Source organism: Sus scrofa, chromosome 4, assembly GCF_054392235.1.
Source record: "Sus scrofa isolate SSC_HxYL_T2T_F1_AM1 chromosome 4, Sscrofa_HxYL_maternal_Yorkshire_Landrace_v2.0, whole genome shotgun sequence".
Classification (NCBI taxonomy): Eukaryota; Metazoa; Chordata; class Mammalia; order Artiodactyla; family Suidae; genus Sus; species Sus scrofa.
Window position 1 is genome coordinate 68,552,339 of NC_139386.1, and position 18,723 is coordinate 68,571,061.

Genomic DNA, 18,723 nt, shown 5'->3' on the forward strand with positions numbered 1-18,723 from the left:
CAGGTCAGTCTCCCAAAGCAACAGAAATAAGAGCAAAAAGAAACCAATTGCTTGGTTTTTTTTATCAAGTATGTTCCAAAGCAGTTTTCCCTTGTGTTCACACGAATAGGTGGAGCTGGATGGAGGCATGACAGCATCAAGGGAGGTTGTATAGCATGTCTTTCCAAGTGTTTTATTGCCCCAGAATAGCAGTGACGGTGGGGACATTCCTGTCATTCTATGGCAAGAAGGTGTCAGGATTCGCCATGATGGATAAGAGGATCCGCACAGATGCACAGGCTCGAAACCCAGAGGGCTGGGGAAACTCTGCTTTGTTTATTTTCTTGGAGGCTTTATTGCTCTCACTGAAAGGAAAAAATAACACCAATTCGAATGCCCTCTTTGTGTATAATGTTGTTGGTTCTGTTAAAGAGATCGGGGTTCCAGCCAGTGAGGAGAGACAAGAAAGAAGGGCTGAGCGTGGTTAACAGGACGTGGAGGGTGACAGCTCCTTGGCTCTCTGCACCTCGCTGATCTGGGCTCCTTATGAAGTGGGAACAATCCAATAATAATCCAGTAAGGGCAGCCACCTTGATTTCCTTTCGTCTGCCAGTCTACAGCTTCTCAAATAAATAGCAGCAGTGTTCCGGTTTATTAGCTTTTCTGAACCTCAAAATTGCTTAGCAAAATGCACTGAAAGTTTTTTGTAAATTTTTAGTAGAGTATAGTTGATTTACAATGCTGTGCCAATTTCTGCTGTACAGCAAAGTGATCCAGTCATACATATATATATATATATGACTTCTTACATTATCTTCCATCATGGTCTATTGCAAGACACTGGATATAGTTCCCTGTACTATACAGTAAGACCTCATTGTTTATCCATTCTAAGTGTAATAGTTTGCATCTACTAACCCCAAACTCCCAGTCCATCCCACTCTCTCTCTCCACTCCCTTGGCAAAGTTTTTTTGTTATCTGTAGAAAGGCTATTTTTTAAATTTTTTTATTTTTTGTCTTTTTGCCATTTTCTTGGGCTGCTCCCACGGCATATGGAGGTTCCCAGGTTAGGGGTCCAATCGGAGATGTAGCTGCCGGCCTACGCCAGAGCCACAGCAACACAGGATCCGAGCCACATCTGTGAACTAGACCACAGCTCACGGCAACACCGGATCATTAACCCACTGAGCAAGGGCAGGGATCGAACCCGCAACCTCATGGTTCCTAGTCGGATTTGTTAACCACTGTGCCACGACAGGAACTCCCAAGAAAGGCTATTTTTTGAAAGGAAAAATGCAAAACTCCAAAGATACAGTTTTAAGAAAATATCTATTAAAACTTTTTAATAGTCTGTTAATGATAAAGCACTTTGAAATTTGTACTTTCTGGCATAAGATGACAGGATAGAATTGTCATTGGTGAATTGCAGCTTACACAGATGAGCAAAATTTCTCCCTAATTGCTTTGCCAGTCTATTCACATTTATGTTTTACTTTGTGGCTTTTTTTTTTTTTTTTTTTTTTTTGGCATCCTAGAATTGTTTTCCTTAAGTTGATTTTTTAACAGTCATATTTTGTTGCAGATCCTTTGGTATCTTGTGTTATTTCACATGACAGGTGTTGAAAATTGTATGGCAACCTTTTGAAATCCAGTAAGAGCGATAATTCATCAGTGATCGATACCAGTGTATTGTCAATATGACTTGGTTTTGATTAAAACGTACAGAAATTGATCAAGAAAGATAACGCTCAATGCTTTGCAATCTTTATTGCCTTCATGCAACATGGTCTTTGGGATCTAAAAACTGATATAAAAAAGGAAAATCTGGTCATTTAAAATCCTTTTTATAAGAAAATGGGAAAGCTGCTTTTCAATAGCCCATCTGGCCCTCAGAGGCTTTTCCCTGGGGAGCTGGGCTGACTTCTGCCACATAGATCGTGCCCGATGATGGACATAGCCCGTGGCAAAGAGGCCAGGGAAGGAAAGCAAATGGACCTCTGTGAAAATACACGAGGGATAAATAGCATCCTGCTTGCCCAGTAAGTGCTAGAAAATGCTCTAAAACACGGGAAGTAGAGACAGGCCCCAGCAGGTTCCAGCATTCTTAGGTTGGCTGGGATTTGGGTTTTTAATGTGAGTCCTTGTTCTCTGTGAAGTAGACCTTTGACCTCCACATTACCTTTTTTTCCTTTTCTTTTCTTTTTTGAAGTTTTTTGAAGTTATAGCTGGGCAGGGTTCTCCGGGTTCAATCACACACACAACTTTGATTTCGTATTTTAAATTATGTCATAAATCAACATAGAGTGGGTTCTTCTTAACTATGAAAAACTAGTAAGGATTTATTAATGCAGGGTTGGAGGGGTTGGTTTACGTTTAAACAACCATTGCTTAGCACCTATAGGACTCGGTGGCCACACCGGGTCTTCTGGCAAGACTGTTTCTTGTTTGTCACGGTTGACAAGACCACTACTCTTTGCCTCTAGGAACGAACCCCTGATGGCGACAAGAAAGCCAGTCTTTCTATATGCTAGGCCTGGACACCTTTATGTAATTTACTTTGAAAATGACTTAGCAGCCTCAAGAGTTACAATGAAGAAGTCTTTTAGAAATGAAATTGTTTGATTCCAGATTTATTTGTGAAATGTCTCAGATGCCCTTGTCTCTACCCTTTGTGTGTCCGTTGATGTTTGTGTAGCCAAAAATTTATACCGCGTTTCTCTCCCTGCTTTTCCCCTTTGGTAACCATAAATTTGTGTTCTCTGTCTGTGAGTCTTTCTGTTTTGTAAATAAGTTCATTTATATCCTTTTTTTGTTGTTGTTGTTTTTGTTTTTTTGCCTTTTCTGGGGCCGCTCCTGCGGCACATGGAGGTTCCCAGGCTAGGGGTCCAATTGGAGCTGTAGCCACAGCAACTCAGGATCCGAGCCCGCATCTGCAATCTACACCACAGGTCACGGCAACGCCGGATCCTTAACCCTCTGAACAAAGCCAGGGATCGAACCCGCAACCTCATGGTTCCTAGTTGGATTCATTAACCACTGAGCCACAACGGGAACTCCAATCCTATTTTTGATTCCACATGTAAGTAGTTAACAGATACAAATTATGTATACACTAGATAAACAACAGGGACCTACTGTATAGCTCAGGGAACTATATTTAGTATCTTGTAATAACGTATAATGAAAAAAATACATATATAATTGAATCACTTTGCTGTACATCAGAAATGAATACAGCATTATAAATCAACTATACTTTAATAAAAAAATGAAAATACCACTTTTCACAATATATAATTATTTTCAGCATTACCGAATCAGAATATCTAAAGGGTGGATTTCATGTGGTAGAATGGTCAACAGCAATCTGGAAGTGGAGCTAATGGTCCGTCCTTGACTGGGAATTATTAGACAAGGAAGTTGTCATTCTCTCTGCTTTTTTGGAAAGTGGCAAGGATCCTGCCTCACCTGCTTTACATTCAGATGTGACCAATAACCTGAGACAATGGATGTGAAAACTGTTAAATATAAATGTACCGTAAGAGTTCCCATCATGGCTCAGTGGAAACGAATCTGACTGGTATCCATGAGGATGAGGGTTTGATCCCTGGCCTCGCTCAGTGGGTTAAGGATCCAGTCTTGCCGTGAGCTGTGGTGTAAATCATAGACGTGGCTCAGATCTGGCATTGCTGTGACTGTGGTATAGGCTGGCAGCTGTAGCTCCCATTCAACCCCTAGCCTGGGAACTTCCATATGCTGTGGGTGTGGCCCAAAAAAAAAAAAAAAAGGCAACAAATACAAAAATAAATAAAAATACCATAAAACATAGGCTGCTACTGCATTCTGATTTTGAGATTTTTTTTCCCTATCCAAACAAGACTCTTATTTTCATGAATATACCCATCATATACCAATCTCTGAGCTAGATCAGTGAGACTTTATGAGCTGTTCACAATCCATGATGTTTAATTAATTTAAGATTTTATTTGGTTTAAAACTGCTTGATTTTATTTCTGGAAATTCAGAAATATTTCAGATCCTTCCAGAAAGTGCTAATAGTTCCTGCATTTAATGTTCTTCATATAATTTACATCTAAAATAGTGCCTATAACTAGTTTTTGAAGATAAGCCTTTATACACCATCTAGTATAAAAGAAACCAGTGATGTGTGTATCCTTCAGGTTAAATCAGAGATGAACAATTGTTATTTGATTATTTCTCCTTTCCCCACTGTCTTTTTCAATGTTGAACAAACAAGGAAGTTGAGACCTTTTTCTTTCCTGATGTCTTCACATCACCCCAAACAGCCTTCTATCATCACCACAAAAAATAGAAATAATGGAAAGGTTTTTTCCTGTTCCTATACCTGATTCTTTTTTGTCTGTTTGTTTGTTTCTTAGGACTGCACCCACAGCATGTGAAAGTTCCCAGTCTAGGAGTCAAACTGGAACTGCAGCTACCAACCTACACCACAGCCGCGACAGCTCTGGACCTGAGCTGTGTCTTCGACCTACACTGCTGCCCATGGCAAACGTCAGATCCTTAGCCCACTGAGTGAGGCCAGGGATTGAACCCACATCCTCATGGATACTAGTTGGGTTCATTACCGCTGAGCCACAATGGGAACTCCCCTGTTCCTATCCCTGATTCTTTATGACAGTTGTATCCTTACTGCTTTCTGTTGTCACTGCCACCCTGGATTGCATCTCTCAAGTACCAGTTCTGTCTTCTGTGGGAGCCTACATGAAACCCTCCAAAGGCACAAGTCAGACACAGTTTCTCCTTTTCCATGTGAGACAGGTGAATAAATCTGACACATGAATTTGAGGACCTTATAATCAGAATGAAAACAAAGCTAATGAGGGTTTGTTTAGTCCTGTAATAAGAACAAGGGTATCAGTTATTAGTGAGCTCAAGTTCCCAGAAGGTAAGATCAGAGCAGGGAAAGTTTCTTGGGAAGAGAGAAGTTCATCCTTCAAGATAGCAGATGGCAATAGAGGGAAGCATTAAACAAGAAGAACAAGAAGGAGTAAGATGAGTTTTCAGGATAGCAGGGGCCCAGCCTCAATGCCTGTGATGAGCTGTGAATAGGCAAGCTCTAGGAAGCGGCTCGGTCAGCCCATTCCTCTCCTCGGCTCCTCCCTCCCCAACTGTCCACCCCAAACCCCGGCCCCCCATCTGCAGGTCCAGGTATATCCTTGCATTTAGAATAGCTGTCCCCCACCTCCTCCAGGGCTTACCAGGAGAATCAGAATCATAACATTTCCTGTGTCCCAGTGTCCTAACATTGGTACGTTTAGCCTTCCGATTCTTGGGTGTTTCCAACAAAGAATGCCATTTCTTTCCCCAAACTGTTATTCTTTTCTTCAACAAATGATTGAGAAACTCCTGTCACCCAACTTTGTCTCTCTTCCTACTTCCCTGTATAACCTTCCACTCTCTGATCGTCTCTTTGGGGTTGTTTATCCTCGTCTCATGCCTGGAATACACTTCTTGACATTTTCTGCGTCTGTTTTCGTTGCCTTCACTGAGCAGCTCCACCTCAGAACTTATGTGGCCCACATAGGTCACACAAGCTGATGTTTCTTGGGGTTGTTTTCAGGAGAGTGTGTATTTTTGAACTGTCCTCAAGGGGCAGACTCATGACTCGCACTTTGTTTGGTCCACAACACCCTCTAAAGTAGTCATGGAGCCTAGGAAGCCAATTTGAGGTTCCCATAGATGCTGTCAACGAACTAACTTGAACAGTTTTTGTTTTGTTCTAGTAACATATGCAATCTGCAATCTTCCCATTCAGAATATCAAAGTTCTCAACTTTAAGAGGAAGGCAATGGCACGAAAAGAACTTCGTCTCTTATAGATGTTCTGAAAGGAAAGATTTTTCCAGATTTTTCTAGATTTTTCCTAGAGATGACCATTTCCCCTCCCTGCCAAAAAAAAAAAGTGTGGCTATGATTTTATACTGTACTAAATATTTAAACAGGTAAGATTTTCCTTTTATCTAATGAGGACGAAGGTATCCCCACTGCCACCCCACTTGACGAAGACCTTAATTCCAAACTCTACCAAGAATAATACTGGGCTTTATAGGAGCTTCATCTGAACCAGTCTCTGCCAAACTCTTTGAGAAAGAATGGGTTCTAAAGGGGAATTCTTTCTACTTGGGGAGAATTTTGTGATATAAGATTACCTAAAATGGAGAACAGTTTGTCATAGAATATTTCTGTTCTCTTTATTTAGAGGTGACTTTTCATGTAGAGTCATTTGTGTCTAGGAAGGAAAATACTTCTGTATGGTTTTGGTAAATGAATTCTCATTACGAAGCCTAAGTCTCTGACTTAAAGTGGTAAGTGAAGACTCAGAGGATCAAGCAGAAACTCTTCGAGGAGGGATCCTGATGGAAGAAGATCTGTTTTTCCTGGTCATGTCTTTGCTTTTTCTTCCCTACAGCATCCATGTTCAAGCATGTATCAGCATCTGGCACAGGGCCGCCTTCTACACAGATACGCCTCTTCTCCTGGGCCTGTGTAGAGTAAGAAGTGGATTTAGGAGCTGTACATGAAGGCTTTCTTGGGAGCCTCATCCTTGCTCTTTTGCCTTTGCTTTGTGGTTTTCTAAGCTTGGGGAGAAATTCATCTGGTGGTACACCCAGTCTGTATCAGATCTGCTATCAGAGTGAGACCCTTTACCCCTCAGGAGCTATGTTTAGCAGCTCAAGGTCCATAAATACCCAAAACAGTCTCTGAGAAGCTTCCATTCTGTAAATGCTTGATGAGTGTGATTATTTTCCTAATGTAAAGACAAAGCTTATACTGGTGTGGTTTTTTGCAGCAGTTGCTAAAACACCAAGTGAATTGGTTCTAAAACCTAGTGGCTAGAAATCAGAGGCTCTGGATGTTTGGTAACCCCGCGGATTTTCAGGTCACATCCTCCTCCTCCTGGTCAATAAGATGGTGATTCCTGTGTCTGAGGAGGGGCCTAGATTTGCACCATTTTTTTTTTTGTCTTTTTGTCTTTTTAGGGCCGCACCCACAGCATATGGAGGTTCCCAGGCTAGGGGTCCAATTGGAGCTGTAGCCACCAGCCTACGCCACAGCAACACCCGATCCGAGCCACATCTGCGACCTACACCACAACTCACTGCAACGCCAGATCCTCAACCATTTTAACAAGCACCTCCTGGTGATTCTGTGGCAAGTTGTTAGTCATATGTTGAATATGTTGCTAAAAATTTTGAAAAGCAAAAGAACCCTGGTAACTTTGAGAGGTAATATACTATGCAGGTGAAGAGCTTCAATTCTGGAGCCAGATGGCTTGGGATTGAATCTTGGGTCTGCCGTACCTGCTTGTTATCTTAGGCAGTCTCCTCTTCTGTAAAATGGGATATGATAGTAGCTACCTGAGGGGGTGGTTATGAGGGCTTGTGAGTTGTAACATATAAAATATGTGATTTGGGTCTGGCTCAGAATAAGCATTCAGCATGTTTTAAGTACTATTGTTTGTTCTTGTCACTTCTGTTTTGATTCTGTGTTTGCTTTCTATGTTGTTTTGGTTTTGTTTTATTTTCATCCTCGGAGTGATCCCTAGGAAAACCTTAGTGAATTTCAGAACTTCCCATAAAGCAGTAGAGAATAGGATAAAAGGACATGAGAAACCGTTGTGTTCACTCTGAAACCACTCAGAGCTGCATTAATTTCTCTTCCACCCCATGGCAGCTATATGACCATAACTTAAGCATCTGTTTCCCTGTAGTGTCGAGTTATTGTACAGATAAAGGATGTAAAAGATGAACTTCCTCCTGACATAGAGCAAGCTTTCAATGCATGTTATCCAGTCATGTTGTCCATATACATTATATCGAATATACGCATGGCACAGAGATAGGGAGAGTGAGAGAGAAAAATTCAGTAATCCAGGTTTAGGAAGAAAGAGACGAGGGGAATTCAGGGAAGTTTTTTCTCAAGAAAGGAGTTTCTAGTCCGTGGTGAATTGGGAAGTTGATTACAAGTTAGCCAGGGTACAGTGGGAGGGAGGGAGAGGTACAAAGAGTAATTTTAAGAGAAACATGTTTCCCTACTGTGAGGCTGGAAGATATATCGGGGGTGGAGGGGAGGGGGTCGGTCAGGGTTGCTGGGAAGAGCCCAGAGAAATCTAAGAGACAAACTGAGATCAGACCAGCTAGCGCCTAACATATAAGCCCTGGTAAGGAGTTTGAATTTTATTCTGAGGGTAGTAGGGGGCAGTTACTTTTATAACAAGCAAGTGAGAAGACAAGATATGCATGTTAGAGAAAGTATTCTGCTGCTTGTGTGAAGAATGAACCAGAGGGGACCAGAAGATGGGCAGGAAACCATGAAAGGAGACTACTGGAGAAATCAGTGCTGGTGCCCTGGACTGAAAGTTTGCAGTTCCCTTTGCCAAAGTCCTGCGGGGAGGCGGGTGAGGTGGCCCTGCAGGCCTGATTCTGGGGGTTAAAAATTAATATCGCCTGAGCCTGATTATCCAGTATGTCCACCTCTGCCCCAAGTAAGTTAGACCCTGGTGGAAGTTGCATTAAGCCTCCTAGGCCACTGGAGTACCATTAAACTCCTGCGTCTGCGTATGAAATGGAATGGAATCTCAGCCTGCAGTCAGCCAGTAAATGAGTATAACTTATGTTGAATTCCAGCTAATGTACAGTCGTAGAAGTAGCATGGAGTCTGGAAATTCCCTCGGGTACCATTTAGAGTACTGAACTGTGATTTACTTGGTCAGACCCCAGTGGCCTCTATGTGCCAATATTGCTTCCATGGTCTTTTCTACTTTGTTCCAGGGAATAACTTATGGAATGAAAACATCCATTTTTAAAATATATTTTCTCTATCTTGTTCATTTTCTTGGTGGATGGGGATTATTGAGGTCAGTATTTATTGTTCACAAATGTCTTGTATAAATGAAAGTAGCAAGTCATAACCTAAAAATGTGTAGTTTAAATGAAAAGAACAAGTCATAACCCAAAGCACGTTTTCCAATCAGATACATGTAATAGTTAAATTAAAGCGTTGTTTTGTTTTTTTCCGCAAAGTATTGATCTTCACACACCTACCCAAAATAAATTGGAATTTTTTACAAGGAATTTTTAAATGTTCATTATAAGTTCGTGATGTATATATTGAATATTAATTGTTCCCTGACACACAAATATGCAGAGTGAGTCATATGCCTATAAAGTCCAATGTTAAAAAATCAAACAACTAATGTTGACTTGATAAGTCCTATGAGAGCCAAACCTAAATCTTAGTCCTTCTCTCATTCTCACCCCAGTCCATATTTAATGTTTGTTTAATGAATATGTAGTTGCTTCGTGCAGATGAATATCCATATGGGAGGCTTGTCTATTGCAGCCCCAATATTCATAGTAGAATAAGTATTAGTAGTGTGAGAACTCTCTGCTTATCTGTGATAGGTGTTCCAGGGACCTTCAACAACTGATATTCCCAAAACTTGCAAATGGGGAAACCTCAAGCATGCATCTGTGATGAGTAAATTTAAAACGTTCTTCGGAACTATTTTCCCTTTGTAGTAAAAACAATGAATCCTTGCATCAGGTTTTTAAAGTTCAGAGATGCTTGATAAGTAAGCAGGAAAAGGAATTTTACATAGGTAAAGAGATTAAGTCCTATTTATGTAGCTTGAGACTGTAAACAAGGAAATGATACATAAATTCAGTGGAGATGTTTGGAAATGTTTACTGGAATAAACAGTAACGGTTCTGAACATTTGTGTGTAACTGTGGATTGTGCATTGTGTTTTCCAAAACATTACCTCATTTGATCTGTTTAAGAAGCCTATGAAATAGAGTTTGTGCAGATAGGGAAATTATATCTTAGAGTGGTTAGGTGATTTGTCCAGTCCAAATAGCTCATAAGTAATGCTTGCAGTTGCCAAGGGTTGGGGGAGGGAGTGGAAAGGACTGGGTTAGAGGATGCAAGCTGTTACATTTAGAATGGATAAGCAATGAGGTCCTACTGTACAGCACAGGGAACTATATCCAGTCCTTTGTGATAGAACATCATGGAAGATAATATGAGAAAAAGAATGTATATGTATGTGTGACTAGGTCACTTTGCTGTATAGCAGAAATTGGCAGAACGTTGTAAATCAACTATAATTTAAAACAAATTTTAAAAGTAATGAACTGGAAACTCTAATCTGTCTTTTTTGACTCTTAAACTAGTACTTAAATGTTCAGTAGCAAGTAAATAATTGGCACATATTAACCACCACATCATACCTGGAGGCGTCTGTGACCAGTTGTTCACTTTGAAGCCTTTCTCCTTAAACTGCCAACACATTTACTGCCTAGACTGGTTATTTGCTATAACACTATGGTTTTGACAAAAATGGTTTTTCTATTTACAGAAGTAACACAGGTTCTAGGTAGAAAATTTTAAATGTATGTTGGCTCCATCAGTGTATGTGACCCAAATTGCACCCCTCCATAGATTCTAAGATTTAGGGGCTTTTTTTGTGTGTGTCTTTTTAGGGCTGCACCTGCAGCATATGAAGGCTCCCAGGCTAGGGGTCAAATTGGAGCTGTAGCTGCCAGCCTACACCACAGCCACAGCAACGCAGGATACAAACCACAGCTCACGGCAACCCTGGATCCTTAACTCACTAAGCGAGGCCAGGGATCGAACCCGCATCCTCATGGATGCTAGTCAGATTCATTTCCGCTGAGCCACAACGGGAACTCTTGGAGGCTTTTTACAAATATTTTATGCTTTTAAAAATATTTGTAATGAGATTGCAAAAAAGATATTTTTACTGCTTTAGTTTTTATTTTAACCAGTTAGTATGAAGCTATGTCAGTAAATGTCATTATGACACTACTTCAACAACTTCATAATATTCACGTTTCCAAATAATACCTATTGAGAACTTGGGGATGCTTTTTCTGTTTTGTTATTGGAAACAACACTAGGGAACATCTTTTCTAACTACCTGGTTGTACAAATCCATGTTTTTTTCTTTAGAGTAAATGCATAGCAATAACATTGCTGGGTTAAACGATATATAAAATTTCTCGAGCATGACCAAATAGCCCAATAACTTGTTCTATTTAAATTGCTATCTTTTCATGTATGAATGCCAATTTTTTACACATTTGCCAATCCCTGATCTTTTTCAAAAAGTCATTGCCAAAATAGTCATAAAAATAGTGCCTTGTTGCTTTGCATGGTTTAACAATAAGATAGTAAAAGATTTCCTCTTTTGTTTGAATCCTGCATAACCCATGAAGACATTCAATAAATAGGATGTTACCTGCACAGCACATGTAATATATAAAACTTGGCTCATGTTCCTCTTTGATTTTTGTTTTTATCAAATACTTCAAGTGCTTTTATTCATTCTTCTGTGAAATGAAATAATCAGCTTGTTCAGAAGGCCACTCAACATGGCAAGTATGTTCTGGAAAGCATTTTGGGTTTTGGGAAGTAGCATCATAGTTTTTGAGCTAGCAGAAACTTTGACTTTAACATCTATGAGATCCCGTCATGGCTCAGCGGAAACAAATCTGACAGGTAACTATGAAGATGCAGGTTCGATCCCTGGCCTCGCTCAGTAGGTTAGGGATCTAGCATTGTCATGAGCTGTGGTGTAGGTCAAAAACAAGGCTCAGATCCTGAGTTGCTGTGGCTGTGGTGTAGGCCGGCAGCTGTAGCTCCAATTGGACCCTAGCCTAGGAATCGCCATATGCCACGGTGCAGCCCTAAAAAAGACAAAAAATAAAATTAAAAAAAAAAAGAAAGATCATCTAATCTGATCCCATTACTTTACAATAAGCATATTTAATGTAAAGATGTGAAAAATCCTGTCGTGCTTTACAAATTGAAATGGAAGACCTGAAGTCTAATGTTTTCTGCACACATGTGTAATTTTGTCCAGAGTTGATATGAGTTCCTCATGTCCTCCTAAATTTAAACCTCTTTACTTTTTAGTTCTTCGTAGTATAGGGAAACCATGCTTGTCAATCATTTTAAGAAAACGAAATTTTAGCCATGTCATTGGATTCTGGTTTTTGAAGCTCAACCAAATGCATTTGCAGTAAACTCCAACTCTGCCTTATCTAAAGAATAATTTCCTACATGGGCACATTACACAGCCTAGTCAACCATATTTCTTTTTCATTTTGTTTTAGGTAGCAGTTTTACAACATCATCAGGATTATACACAGGAAATAATTCACTCACAAATTCCTCTGGATTTAACAGTTCACAGCAGGTAATTTAAAAAGCCAATTTAACTTCTGAAATTTGGGAAAAAAATTCAACAGATGATTTTCTTAGAAAGAAAGATCTGTTTATATTACACTGTAGGTAAGAGCTTTCTGAAGCCTTCCAGGAGTTTTTTTTTCCCACCTTTAAACAAAACCTCTGTAGCAATTTTTTAGGGTGGTTTTATTTGGTTTGGGGATTGATTTAATTTTACCTAGTAATGCATCATGGAATAGAAGAAATATGAAGAGTGATCTGATCTTACCTAAAATTTATTTGCAAATCTGCACACACGCATCAGTGCGTGTTCCTTTGTGAATTCCGGGAAGACAGAAACACAAACCTATTCACGCTTATACTCTGGAATGTAAACAGTAAGTGGCAGTGTTCTGACAGGTGACGCTTATGTGCTCTGATTTGGTAGGACTATCCATCTTATCCCAGCTTCGGCCAGGGTCAGTACGCACAGTATTATAACAGCTCTCCATATCCAGCACATTATATGACAGGCAGCAACACCAGCCCTACGACGCCGTCCACAAACGCCACTTACCAGCTTCAGGAACCACCATCTGGCATCACCAGTCAAGCAGTTACCGATCCCGCAGCAGGTAATTACATGCATTTTATTAGTCCTGCCGGCTGTCTTTCTGGGGGTTTAAATGCATTTTTCCACAGTCATAGATTCATGCAGTGGTTGCACACTTTTGACAAGTTTTGGCAGGCCCTTAATATAAATCTGGCAGCGTGTTTGCGGCATTAACTTTATTTGCATTTATTGTTATTGGCTTAAAAATTTTAATATAAAGTATATAACTTCAAAGGTATGAGATTGAGGTTTTATTTAGTTGTAAATATAGTCAATTTTTAGGCTATATGTTTCACTTTTTAGATGCATAATTATAAATATTTAACTATAATTCTTAACTATAATTATAACTAATGTGTTGACCTGTGAATGAGAAAATAAATGACATCCCCTTGAACTTAATGTTTGCCATCATTAAATATTTAATGTTTTTCACAAAACCAAATAGTATCCAAGGGTTGATCATGGACAACAGTAATTCTCTTGGGCCGCCCTTTCCTGTTCACGACCTGCCTCACTGTGAAGGTTCTAACAGGCCATCTGAATTGTGGGCGTTTTTTCGTTCTTCTGAACAAGCCTTGATGGGCCCTTTCGTATTTTAAATGAAAGTCTTTTCATCTCTGGAAGTTTTTTTGCTATGTCTTCCATGCTTCTTCCCCTCTGTTAATTCTTTTTGGAATTCTCAATAGTGTATGCTTGATTTCCTGAACTGGTCTCTGCTTATGTTTCTTATGTTTCCTCTTGTACTTCTTGCATCCGTGTCGTAACTTTTTTCCAACGTGGTCTCTCCTTTCATAGATTCTGAGATGAGCTATTATCCTCAAAGAAACAGTGGGGTGGTTTTCCCTTTGCCTTTTATTTTATTCCTAGAGCCAAAGAGCACTGTGTCAGATTAAAAGGGTCTTACATTCTCAGACTTACGTCTATGATGGGATCATAGTGTGATAATTCTAGGTGCTTAGCCCAAATTGGGGCAGGGGTGGCGGGGACTCTTATGTAGTAGATGCTAATTTAAATTTTGACTGTAGGTTTATCTTATAAATCTTAGCAAATGACCCTCCCCCAAACTCCTTTAAAGTGTTTAGTTGTCCACTACATTTTCTCCTAAATGCATGCAAATGTTTTTTTTTCCCTAAAATAGGAAGTTAAATCAATTCCTACTCTTGTATTCCAACTAACTATAAATACTGACTCTTTCTGCTGCACAGCTCACCTCTAAACATGGTTATCCTTGGTCATCGTATTCCATTTACTTTTATTTTAAAAAATTAGTTGGATATAATATTTCTCACTTAGTTCACAGGTATGAAAACAGCATTCATAGAACTTCATATACATGTTTCTTCTTTTAATTAGATATCACATCTATTTAATCTCACCAATAGAGAAGGTACTGAATGTATTGTAGAAATTACTGTAGAATTTTCCTCTCTAGTCACATCAGCTTCAAAAGGCATCAAAAGGCAAGATATGGATTGTTCATATTTAGAGATAACTTGTGTTTTTATGTGAACTGTCTGGGTCATGCAAGCTTCTTGAGGACCTTGAAGGAATTTTGAAATGAGGATAGCTATGTGAATGAGAAAGAGAAAAACTCTTTAGGGTCTGTAGAATAAGACATTGAGAAAAGAAGACAGAATAATTTTATTTAATTCATTGACAATTTGGTTGTGAGGAGCACAGTATACAGCAGATTTGTGAAGACTTAATCATGTTTCTTAAATGAAGGTTGATTAGAGCTTAAAAAAAAAAGGCCATTTGGACATACTAAAAAAGTTTACCTCTGAAACTGGACATTATTGTAAGTGAATTTTATGTATATAAGGGATGCCATGTGAACGAGTGAGAATGAGTGGCCATGAAAGTCATGCCAGGTGGGAAACAATGCAAAATTATAATTTTTGAAAGGCATTTATAATTTTATTTTACAATTGAATGATCTATTTTAGGCTTTATTTGAATGAAGCTTAGTGTTTTAGGTACTTATTTCAATTCCATTATCTTTATGGCTACAGAATAGGAGTAAATTGAACCGGAGAGAAAATGGTATTTTTCATATTTTTGTATCTTTCATATTTTTTGTATTTTAGTATTTTTTTATATTCACCATTTTACCCTAAAATTCATGTGCATGTGTAACTTGTATTACATAGTTAGGAGTGGAACATTCAATGAGTTTACACAGCGAAAAAGAAATGTGGATTCCTTAAAAAATTCAAACAAGATTTAGTCTTTTTTTTTTTTTATAGCATTTGTGGTAAGATTGTAGATTCAACCTAAGTTGTTTGACACTAACTTTCCTTTCTTACTAGTCATGGATAAAAATTATGGACTTATCCTTCTTAATGAAAAGGAAGTGTTGATGATAAAGTACATAAAGATCATTAAAGAATTAGAAGGAATGATTTATTACGTGTAGCCTAATATTTTTGTTTTGAAATTGAGTAAAAAGTAGTTAAACTAATGAATGTCTTTTTGCTGAAGTTATTTCAGGTATTTTTTCTTTTAATTTTAATGGTCTATTGGGTTCAAAGTCAGTATTTCCTAGTACTGGAGAAAATACATTGTCAGACCTTATGTGTTACCAAGTTTCTGCCTTTGAGTTTCCCGGAAATTATGCAGCATCAGTGAATCCACAGTAGATGTTCTCCCCTATTTTGATATCTGTTCTTTATTGTTCATAGATTGGTTATGTCATAATGAACAAATAAGATAACCTTGTAAGGTTTTCCAGGGCAAACATGCAAGGACCCATTTGTTTTTAATAGTGCATTTTATTTTATTTTTTTCCATTTTTTTTATTACTCAAATGAATTTATCACATCTATAGTTGTATAATGATCATAACAATCTGATTTCACAGGATTTCCATCCCACAGCCCAGGCACATCCCCCCACCCGCCAAACTGTCTCCTCCGGAGACCATAAGTTTTTCAATGTCTGTGAGTCAGCATCTGTTCTGCAAAGAAGTTCAGTCTGTCCTTTTTTCAGATGTCAGTGAAAGCATTGGATGTTGGTGTCTCATTGTATGTCTGACTTCACTTCGCATGATAGTTTTTAGGTCCATCCATGTTGCAAAAAATGCTGGTATTTCGTTCTTTTTAATGGCTGTGTATATGTACCACCTCTTCTGGATCCACTTCTCTGTCAGTGGACATTTAAGTTGTTTCCATGTCTTGGCTATTGTAAATGGTGCTGCAATGAACATTAGAGAACATGTGTCTTTTGGAGTCATGGTTTTCTCTGGATAGATGCCTAGGAGTGGATTTGCTGGATCAAGTGGTAGTTCTATGTTTAGCTTTCTGAGGAATCTCCATACTGCTTTCCACAGTGGTTGCACCAATTTACAATCCCACCAACAGTGTACTAGGGTTCCTTTTTCTCCACACCCTCTCCAGCACTTATTGTTTGTAGACTTTGGGATGATGGCCATTCTGGCTGGTGTAAGGTGGTACCTCATTGTGGTTTTGATTTGCATCTCTCTAATAATGAGTGACGCTGAACATCTTTTCATGTGTTTCTTGGCCATCTGTATGTCTTCTTTGGAGAATTGTCTGTTTAGATCTTCTGCCCATTTTTGGATGGGGTTGTTTGTTTTTTTGGTATGGAGCTGCAGAAGTTGTTTATAAATTTTGGAGATTAATCCCTTGTCAGTCGATTCACTTGCAAAGATTTTCTCCCATTCTGTGGGTTTTTTGTGTTGTTTAGGGTTTCCTTTGCTGTTCAGAAACTTTGAAGTTTGATTAGATCCCATTCGTTTATTTTTGTTTTTGTTGTCAATACTCTGATAGGTGGATCTGAGAAGATGTTGCTGTCGTTTATGTCAGAGAGTGTTTGGCCTATGTTTTCCTCTAGGAGTTTGATAGTGTCTGGTCTTATATCTAGGTCTTTAATCCATTTGGAATTTATTTTGGTGTGTGGTGTTAGGGAGTGTTCTAATTTCATTCTTTTCCATGTGGCTGTCCAGTTTTCCCAGCACCACTTATTGAACAAGCTGTCCTTTTTCCATTGTATATTCTTGCCTCCTTTGTCATAGATTAGTTGGCTGTAGGTGCGTGGGTTTAATTCTGGGCTTTCTATCCTGTTAGCCCAGAATAGTGCATTTTAGAAAATATGTGAGCAACGGTAATCTTTCAAGTCCATATTGTACCATATTACTTATAAATATGTGCCTCCTCACGAATCAAGTTCAAAAATTATTTTGTTTGTAATGAAATATTGAAAACCATCATCTCCTTTCATGAGACATGTGTAATATATGAAAAATAATGTAACTTGAATGTAAAAGCTTAATCTCAAAATTTAAAAAGTTAAAAACAGGGCCTTTGCATTCATTTTTTTTAAATGAGTTTTATTAGTCGTGCAGTGATTGTGGGTTAAAATAAAATTTACATTCTCTGGAATCCATCTACATAGTGAGAAACATAGATTTATCTGATCATTCAGCAACACTTTAATTTACTTGCTGGACTGAAGAAAATAGTGCCTATTCTTCAACTTGCAATACCAGCCTCCCCCCTCCAATGAAAGAACATCTTGGGTGCTTCCAATTTTGACAGTTATAACTAAAGCTGCTAAACCTACACATTTGTGTAGGTTTTTGTACAGACACAAGTTTTCAACTCATGTGGGTAAATAACTAAGAGTGATGGTTGGGTTGTATGGCAAGAGTATGTTGAGTTTTATAAGAAACTGCTAAAATATCTTCCAAAGTGGCTGTATCAGTTTGAGTTTCTGACAGCAGGAATGAGAGTTCCTGTTGCTTCTCATCCTCACCAACATTTGGTGTTGTCATTGTGCAGATTTTGGCCCTTCCACTTGGGGTGTTGTGGTATCTAGTTGTTTTATTTTGCACTTTCCTAGTGAAATATGTTGCGTATATTTTCATATAATTATTTGGCATCTGTTTATCTTCTTTAGTAAGGTAGCTGTTGAGATCTTTTGCTCACTTTTTAATCACATTGGTTGCCTCATTATTGAGTTTTAAAGGTTTTTTGAATTTTTTGGATACGGGTTCTTTATCAGATATTGTTTTGCAAATTTTTTCTTCTAGTCTGGATCTTATCTTTTCATTCTCTTAATATTATATTTGCAGAGCAGAAGTTTTTTAATTTGAATGAATTCCATCTTATCATTTTTTTCTTTCATGGAACATGCATGTATCTAAAGACTCATTATCTACTATATTGTCTATTATGCATGTATCTAAAGACTCATTGCCAAGCCATGGGTTTTCTCTTATGTTATGATGTAGAAATTTTGTAGACACAGAGTTGTTCATAATATTCCTTTATTATCTTTTTAATGTCCACAGGATTGCCAGGGATGACCCCTCTTTCATGTCTGATGTTAATAATTTGTGTCTTCTCTCTTTTTTGTCTTAGTTAACCTGGCTGCAGCTTTATTGTTTTATTGACTTTGTCAAAGAGCTTTTAGTTTCATTGATTTTTCTCTGTTTTCCTGTTTTCAATTTTATCGACTTCTCTGATTTTTGGTATTTCTTCTGCTTACTTTTGATTTAATTTGCACTTCTTTTTTCTACTTTTCTAAAGCTTGAAGTTTAGATGATTGATTTTAAATCTTTCTTCTTGTCTAATATACACATTCAGTGCTATGAAATTCCCTCTCAGCACTGCTTTTGTTGCATCTCACAATCTTTGATAGGGTTTGTTTGCTTTTTTTTTTTTTTTTCATTTTCACTTAGTTCAAAATATTTGTATTTTCTTTATCATTGAAAGGTTCCCTTTCAAAGAGGCATATATTTATAAATATTTTATTGGAAAAAACTCTACGAATTTGATAGTGTATAGTATATATTATTTGTCACATTCATTCAGTCAGTCACATCTTCCCAATTAAGTGCTTTCCTATTGTTAGAGAATGTATTTAGTATCTGA

The 18,723-nt window shown here is 38.3% G+C and overlaps 1 protein-coding gene across 28 annotated transcripts in view; it reads left to right on the forward strand.

Moving 5' to 3' along the window:
- The window catches only part of EYA1 (EYA transcriptional coactivator and phosphatase 1), a 357,349-nt gene that overhangs the window by 240,205 nt on the left and 98,421 nt on the right, over window positions 1-18,723 (forward strand). For 25 of the 28 annotated variants that reach the window (XM_021089240.2, XM_021089242.2, XM_021089241.2 and 22 more), the window contains 2 exons: window positions 12,162-12,244; window positions 12,662-12,848. The exons of the other annotated variants lie outside the window; for them this stretch is intronic. In XM_021089240.2, coding sequence (XP_020944899.1) covers window positions 12,162-12,244; window positions 12,662-12,848 — 270 coding nt within the window. The remainder of the gene's footprint in view (window positions 1-12,161; window positions 12,245-12,661; window positions 12,849-18,723) is intronic. 28 annotated transcript variants of the gene reach the window in all.